At 37.5% G+C, this 8,852-nt stretch overlaps 1 protein-coding gene across 1 annotated transcript; it reads left to right on the top strand.

Annotated features, from left to right (window-relative positions):
• Nucleotides 1–333: 333 nt before the first annotated feature.
• LOC134275940 (uncharacterized) lies at nucleotides 334–8,427 on the top strand. The gene has a single exon (XM_062758219.1). It carries the CDS (start codon nucleotides 334–336, stop codon nucleotides 8,425–8,427), a length of 8,094 nt encoding a protein of 2,697 aa, XP_062614203.1.
• Nucleotides 8,428–8,852: the final 425 nt, after the last annotated feature.

The raw sequence follows: 8,852 nt of genomic DNA, 5'->3' as shown, positions 1-8,852 counted from the left end.
TTTGTAAATAAATTAATTCAAAAGTCCTCAGAAAATTTCAATTAAAAAGAAGGTTGTGGTGACCTACTTATGGTACATGTATTTTATAGTTATATTGAAATATCTTCAGTCCTAACTGGCTAATAATCACCAAACTTTGTCAGTTGATGCATCTTGGGTCTTAGAATATTTGGAGTTAGGGCTTCAATACTAATAATAGTGATAGATTATAGAATTTATCAGAGAGCAATTCAAGGCCCTTGGGCCTCTTGTTTAACTAAGAGTGAGAATTGATGCTAAAATAATCACTGATCAGAATGCTTAAAATTAAGAAAAAGGTTTTATTTTTTTTAGATGCCAAAGAGAAAAAAGGCCATTAGTAATAGGCAACGGCGTGAGCGTGACAAAGCCAGAAAGAGACAGGAGAGAGAGAAGTCAGAGTTTTCTGTTCCTGGCAGGTTGGAGGATGGAGCTGTCTCAGCTCCTCCCGGTAATTTTCCGGGGCTTGGTTCCATGGGGTTTCCACCTAAAGAGGAAAAACCCCTGGCCAGGGTGCAGGCCTCACCTTGTGTGAGAATGCATTCACCTGCCCCGAGGTTGCCATCTCCTCGGGGAAGTCGTCTGTTTGTCCGCAACGAGGACAAGGCACCGTCCCCTGACTCCCCAGCGTGGGTTTGTGCTCCACCGAGAGTACCTGGGCATGATGATGGCTTTAAGCCTAGCCCAGCAGGTCAGGCGCAGCTGGATACCTCCAGGGCGGAGGAGACCAGTAGGATATCAAAAGATGAGGGCACTTTAACTGATATTAAAACTGAGTCTCAACGAATATTGAAAGGAAATTTGAACGAATGCAATATAGAACCTGAAATGAAAACAAATAGAAATGACAATGAGAACAATGAGAAACATACAATTTCAGAGAATTGTGGTGAAGAGAATTTGAATGAAGGAAATGATCCATGTTGGCAGAAATCATGGAAGAGAGGTAACTATGACATATATTACTCCATCCAGGGTTCATTTCATCAAGCTCACCCTATATTTGAAGAGAATGCTGGGACACAATGTGTTGCTAATTGTTTAGCTGGATTAGCTTATCACAAACTTAAAAATGCTACGATCTGGACAACAATGGATATGGATAGGATTTTAATGACAGGTGATGAATTGTATACATATTTGCAAAGGAGTTCGTCAGTCAATAACAGGTATTTGCTTGTTGAGGAATTACCACAACTCTTTGAATGCTTTAATCGGTCATACCAATTCCATGCAAATAAGTCAGTTGCAAGTGTTATTATGGCAAACAATTGCTTAAACTATGCAGAGTTTAATGCATTACCACTATACGAAGCACTTCAGGTTGCACTTACAGACACTGACGGCTGTTTTGTGTGCTTTGGTGGAAATACTATGCTAATAGGGTCAACAGAAAGGGGCTTTTTTGCTTTTGATTCCCATTCTAGATCTTCTGATGGAATGTTAAGTGTGACTGGAAAGAGTACAAGGATTTTATTTCAAAATGTCAATGAAGTTTATTCATATCTTCAAGGTCTTGCTCTTTCAATGGGATATTCTGAGGGAGTTGAGTGTAATTTGAGTGGCGTAACCTGCAAAATGAATTTTATTGCTAATGTCAGTACTTTACTAGAGGAGGAAGAGGATACAAGTAATTTGCCTAGAAGTTCAGAGCTTTTGGTGGAAACTACTGTTGAATCCTGTGATAGGAATGATGATGTGATCTTTGTTGGTCATGAACAATTACAATATAGTTTTATCCCTCTGACTAATGATATGAAAAAACACATTTGTCAGGAGTTGAACATTCCCTTCATTAGCAGAAGAAATGCTGTTGAGGTCCAGGGTCAAAGGACTAATATCAAAGAACCTAGTTTTCAGAAAGAAACTTTAGGGGATGGAAACTGCTTTTTTAGAGCTGTTTCATTCAGTCTTACAAACTCAGAAGATTTCCACAATATAATGCGCAAAGCTGTCTGTGAACATATGATGAGAAACAAAGAATTATTTAAACCATTCCTAAAAGATGGTATACAATCTGTTGAAAGTCACATGTCCTCTACTCAAATGTCACAAGAAGGTACATGGGCTACTGAGGTGGAAATATTTGCAACAGCTCATTTGCTGAACATTGATTTATACACATACTCAGGAGGGAGTTGGTTAAGGTTTTCAGTTAAAGAGGTGGATCCTTGTAGGCAAAGAAGAACTGGTGCAATTTATCTGAACCACTACCAACAAAACCATTACAATGTAGTTCTTTCTGTAAATGGAGAGGAATTAAACATACAACAAACGGAACAGGATAAAATTCCTCAGGAATATCAAAAGCGGTACATAAACCGAAAACGTATGCAGGAGAGCAGGCAAGCTACATCAAAAGAACAAAAAATATCAAGTGCATCAGAAAAACGAAGACAGTCTTTGAGGAAAAGGTACCAGGAAGATGTACAATTTAGAGAGAAGAAACTGAAATCGGCCTTTCAAAGGTACTTGAATGATGCAGAATTTCAAGCTAATGTAAAACTAGTTAGCAAAACAAAGTATTTTAATGATTCTGAGTACCACAAAAAAACTAAAAAGAGAAGTATTGAAAGGTATTTAACAAATGATGATCACAGGGAAGATGTCAAAAAGAGAAGTATTGACAGGTATGCAAGAAATGATGATCTTAGGGAAGATGTGAAAAAGAGAAGTGTTGAAAAATATGCACTAGATAAAGAACATAGAGATGGTGTCAAAAAGAGAAGTATTGAGAGGTATGCAGTAAATGATGATCACAGGGAAGATGTGAAAAAGAGAAGTATTCAGAAATATGCAGTAAATGATGATCACAGGGAAGATGTGAAAAAGAGAAGTATTCAGAAATATGCAGTAAATGAGGAGCATAGGGAAGATGTGAAAATGAGAAGTATTCAGAAATATAAAAGTAACGTTGAACACAGAGAAGGTGTAAAAGCAAAAAGCAGACAAAAGTACAAATCAGATGAAATGCACAGAAATCTTGTAAATACTTCAAGCAAAAAGAGATACAAAGAAAATGAAAACTACCGGGAGAGAAAACTTCATGTTGCAGCTGAGAATTATAAAAGTGATCAATGTTTCAGATCGAAACGGAAAGCTTCCAGTAAAAAACAATACAATTCCAGTGTGATAACAAAAATGCAAAAAAAGACAAAGGTTAAAAGTAGGAGAATTGCTCAACGAGCTAGACTTGAAAATCAGGAAGAGGTGGTGAGAGTGTTTAAAGGGAAAGTTATGCAGGGCATAGATTATTCATGCTGTTGCTGTGATCGTCTCTTTTTTCAAAACCAAGTTCAAAGATGCGAACGAGAAACATATGCGAAGAATGAGGAGGCAGCAAATATTGCAGAAATGTGCATTCAGGAAAAGTATTGTCACCAGTGCTCAGAGTCATGTACGAAGAACTGCGTTAAGTCAAAGTTATGGATTTGTTTCACTTGTCACAGGAAAATCATGAGGGGTTCTCTTCCAGCAGAAGCAGCATTTAACAAAATGGCCCTTGAAGATATTCCAAAGGAATTGAAAGAACTTAACAGCCTTGAGAAACACTTAATTGCAATACATATACCCTTTATGAAAGTCATGGCTCTTCCTCATGGTGGTCAGAAAAATATTCATGGGCCAGTTGTATGTGTACCATCAGATCTGAAGAAAGTTACAAGTTTGCCAATGAAACCTGGAGAAGATCTTCTGCTGAGAGTGAAACTGAAAAGAAAATTGAATTATAAGGGGTACGTCGAATACCAGTTTGTTGATCCAACGCACATATTCAATGCATTAAATTTTTTGAAACAAAACAATCAGTGGTATGAAGACGTAGCTATAGATGCAAACTGGAAAGGGAATTTTAACGATTCTCCGGAAATGTCAGAGAGTGATAATCTGTTATCAGATGATGATGATCAGCAGCAAATTGCAACAGATACTTGTTTACAGCCTGTTGATATTGCTCAGGAGGTTCTTGATCATTACTTTGATGAAATTTATGACATTGCTCCAGGAGAAGGAAATAATCCAGTAAGGATGTTACAGGAAGAAGGAAATGAGGCTAAAACATTTCCATACTTATTTCCAAGTGGACGTTTTTCATGGAATGACAATAGAGAAACACGAATAACACTGTCGAGATACTTCAACAACCGCCTGATGAATACTGACGGAAGATTTGCTAAAGACAGTAGTTATATTTTTTTCAGTCAGTTTTTGTCCGATTTAAACCAGGTTATAGAAAAGACACAGATATCAATTAGAAAATCAGTCAGGAGAATAGGAAGGGACCAATTTGTGACATCAGATATGGTACAAAATCCTGAAGTACTTTCGAAATTGATGAAAAATGACGAGGCTTTGCGATTCATGCAGCCCATACGTGGAACGCCAGCATATTGGTCAGCAGCGCAAAAGGATCTCTTTGCTATGCTTCGGCAGTTAGGAATACCAACTTGGTTTTGCTCATTTTCCGCTGCGGAGCATAGATGGAATGATGCAGTTGCCACAATATTGAGACAACAATGCGATAATAGAGATCCGTGTTTGATGGATTGGTCCGAAAAGAATGAGGTGTTGAGAAGTAATCCTGTCACAGTTGCTAGGATGTTCGAACACAGATTTCATGTTTTCCAGACAGAAGTGATATTTTCACCATTGGAACCAATTGGAAAAGTATCAGATTTTTTCCAAAGAGTCGAATTCCAGCAGAGAGGGTCTCCTCACATGCACTGTTTATATTGGATAGAGAATGCCCCAAAACTTGATGAAGACGGAGAGGAAGCTGTATGCAATTTCATTGACAAATATGTCAGTTGTGCAGTGCCTTCTCAGAATGAAGATTTGGAACTGAGGGATATTGTTCTAGCAGTACAGCAACACAGCAGGAAACACTCGAAGTCTTGCAGAAAGAAGGGCACAGAATGTAGATTTAACTTTCCTAGACCACCTTCTGTATGTACATTCATAAATTCTCCTGTCGAGCATGAGAGCTTGGAGAATGCTGCGGAAGCTACTGATTTAAAACATGAACGCTCAATTTCTAAAGAAATATTACTGAGAGTTTGGAATGAGGTGCAAGATGAAGCAAATGAAACACGCACTACAGAAGAAATTTTTGAGCATCTGGGTTTGACGCAAGAACAGTATGAGGATGCACACAAAAGATTAGCAAAGAAGAGAACAGTTATTCTAGAAAGAAATCCATGCGAGCTCTGGACCAATCAGTATAATCCATGTCTTTTGAAATGCTGGGATGCAAATATGGATATTCAATTTGTTTTGGATCCATTTAGCTGCATTGTCTACATAATTTCATACATTTCAAAGTCTGAGAGGGAAATGGGAATGGTGTTGAAACAAACCAAAATAGAGGCAGAAGAAGGAAATGAAAGTGCACGAACAACTTTAAAGAAAATTGGTTCTGCCTACCTAAACCATAGGGAAGTGAGCGCACAAGAAGCTGTATATCGTGTATGCAACTTGAAGATGAAAGAATGTTCGAGAAAAGTAGTGTTTGTACCTGTAGGGGAAAATCCTACTCGACTGACGAAACCATTGTCACAGCTGAAAAGAAAACATAGTCTGGGGGACGATGAACATGATGAGAATAACGACGATGAAGATGACATTTGGATGACAAATATAGTAGAAAGGTATGCAAATCGACCAAATAAAACTGTGTTTCAGAATATGTGTTTGGCTGAGTTTTGCTCAGAATTCCGGGTACTTGCTAAATCACAGGTTCCAAAGAGTTTAAACGAAAATGTTTTTGAACTCCAAAATAACAAGGGATTTATCCAAAGAAGAACACGCACAAAGCCAGCTGTAATAAGATACCCTAGATTCAGTGCAGAAAAAATGTCAGAAAAGTATTACCAAAGCCTGCTTCAATTGTTCTTGCCGTACTGGACAGAGCCTCAATTAAAACCTCCAGGATTTGATCTATATGAAACATTTTATGAAAATGGACATGTGCGAATCACAGGAAAGAAGAGTGTGCAATCAGTCAAATCAATTGTTGATACAAACCGATTGCGTTATGCTCAAAATGAAGAACTAATTGCAGAGGCACAGGATATTTTCGAAAACATCGGAGAACCAGAGGATGCATGGGCAAACCTTTGTCCTGAGACAGAACTAATGAGAGAGGAATGTTCTTATGAGAGAAATAAAAGTTTGGATCTGAATGTGACAGAAGACTTGCCAGACATGCAAACAGAAATGAATTGTGATGTTCTTTTCAAAGTAGAACAGAATACACAATCAAAGGAGGAGACATTACAGATCCTACAAAATTTAAACGAGACTCAAACAAAGGTATTTTACTTAGTTCGGGAATGGTGTTTGGAAAAACATTTTGGGGAAAAAACTGACGCCCTGCACATATTTATAACTGGTGGAGCAGGAACAGGCAAAAGCCATCTAATCAAAGCCATACATTATGAGGCATCACGAATACTTGGAAAGAATTTGACATCTCCTGACAGTGTATCAGTACTACTTGCTGCCTTTACTGGAACAGCTGCTTTCAATATTGGGGGAAATACTATTCATCATTTATTTTCACTGCCCAAATATATGACTTTGCCATATGAACCATTGAGAGAACAGAGTCTAAGTGAAATGAGAGTGCAACTTGGAGACCTGCAAATTCTGGTTATTGATGAAATTTCCATGGTTTACAAAAGATTATTGTACTATGTTCATGAAAGACTTGTACAGATTAAGAAATGCAGGGAACCATTTGGAGGAGTTTCTGTGATAGCTGTTGGAGATTTCTACCAACTTCCTCCAGTAAAACAACGCAAAGATGAAAGGCTATATAAAGAAAATGCTGCTTACCCTGTTGATCATTGGCTTGACCTTTTCAAAGTGGTGGAGTTATCTGAAATTATGCGGCAACGTGAAGACATCTCATTTGCAATAGCATTGAATTCACTTCGAAGTAGAGAAATAAAAGAACCACTGGAATATGAAACAAATTCTATCTTGAAAGAATGTGTAAGGGAAGGGCCAAATGATGTTCTTCACGTCTATGCAACGAATGATGAAGTAAATGCCTATAACTTGACAATGCTCAGAAGAACCTGTGAAGACATTGTTGAGATTGATGCGCAAGACTTTACCAAAGATAGAGCATCAGGCAAGCTAGTCTTAAGAAGCAAGCCTTTGACAAGGTCGAGAACAGACAATCTTTCTAGTAGTTTGTTAATGGGAGTTGGTGCAAGAGTCATGCTTACAAGAAACTGTAATGTAGAAGACGGACTAGTAAATGGAGTTATGGGGCATATAACACATTTCTTACATGGTCAAATACACGGCGTTAACACTGTTGTTGCAGTAGGAGTAATATTTGACAACATCAATGTTGGGATGAAGTCCGGAAATAAAACAAAAAATGGAAACATTGTTCTGATTGAAAGAGTTCAAGAGGAGATACTAGAACAGAAAACAAAAAATGTTGTTCGACATCAGTTTCCATTACGATTGTCTTGGGCTTGCACAGCTCACAAAGTACAAGGCATGACAGTTGACAAGGTTGTCGTAAATTTAGATCGGACGTTTTCTCCTGGACAAGGATACGTTGCGTTGAGCAGAGTTACATCAAAACAAGGATTATTTATCGAAACAAATGACATTGAGTCGTTAAAGAAAAAGATATACGCTGACCCAGAAGTCAAATCAGCCTTGCAAGAAATGCCAAAATTGATACTACCAAACTTTGATGCATCAGAACAAGGTATTACAATGTATCTACATAACATTCAGAGTCTCAATAAACATTTTGAAGATCTGAGAAAGGACATTCGCTGTAGGAATGCAGACATCATTTGCTTGACAGAGACTTGGTTAAGATCTGGACAAAATGTTAGTTCATTTAAAATAAACGATTACCATTTTCACCAAGCAACAAGAGGAGATGTATATGATGAGAGCAGTGCTCAAATGTCAAAGCTGCGTGCATCAAATGGTGGAGGTGTTGCAGTTTACATCAAAGAAACTGGACATGAAAAAAATGTTTCCTCACTTCCTGTAAAGAATATTGAGGGCATCTGCGTGAAGTGTGTTTCACAAGATATAGCTGTTGTAACTGTCTATCGGCCAAATTCTTTAAATGTTTCCCAGTTCTTATTACAATTCGAAAAGGTGATGTCATACTACAAATCACAAAGTAAGTTCTGTGTTTGTCTGGGAGACTTCAATGAAGATGCAAGATCTGCAGGATCTATTCAAACTTTTATGACCAATCAAGGCTTCAAACAAATAGTTAATTTTAATACAACAGAAGGAGCAACAATACTTGATCATGTGTATTTATCAACATCCTTACAAGCAGAAGTGAAAAAAATATCAACGTACTACAGTTACCACGATGCCTTGATGGTAACCATCATATCCGACACAGAAAAATATTAAGGGTCATAAACCCTCTGCTCACTCATATGAAAATTTCCTTTAACCTTTATGATTTTCCAAAGGAAATGAATATTCTGAATAAAATACAAACAATTATAGCATGGCTTGCGGGGCAAAATTTGACAAAAAAGACACTTAAACTTGACATATATTACTAGTTTAAAGGAATAATAAACATTTGTGTCATTAAGAGTTATCTCTCTTATCAGAGTATCAATGTACCTTAACTGTATCAGTTACATTTCTATAGTCTTAATTGTTCCCATAATTTATCGACATTTTCACATAGTACAGTATAACTTGTATGGCAAACAGTGGTTCCAGAATATTTGACTGGGCAATAAAACATTTGGGTTAGAGAATATCGCACTGTGAAAGAAAGATCGATGCATCAGTAGGAACAATGCATACTGCCTTCGAACGGG

This window comes from Saccostrea cucullata, unplaced genomic scaffold, assembly GCF_032062105.1.
Source record: "Saccostrea cucullata isolate Sc308-1 unplaced genomic scaffold, CSIRO_AGI_Scuc_v1 ctg7379, whole genome shotgun sequence".
Classification (NCBI taxonomy): Eukaryota; Metazoa; Mollusca; class Bivalvia; order Ostreida; family Ostreidae; genus Saccostrea; species Saccostrea cuccullata.
Note: the sequence above shows the minus strand (reverse complement) of the source record. Positions and strands in the feature narration are given on the sequence as shown.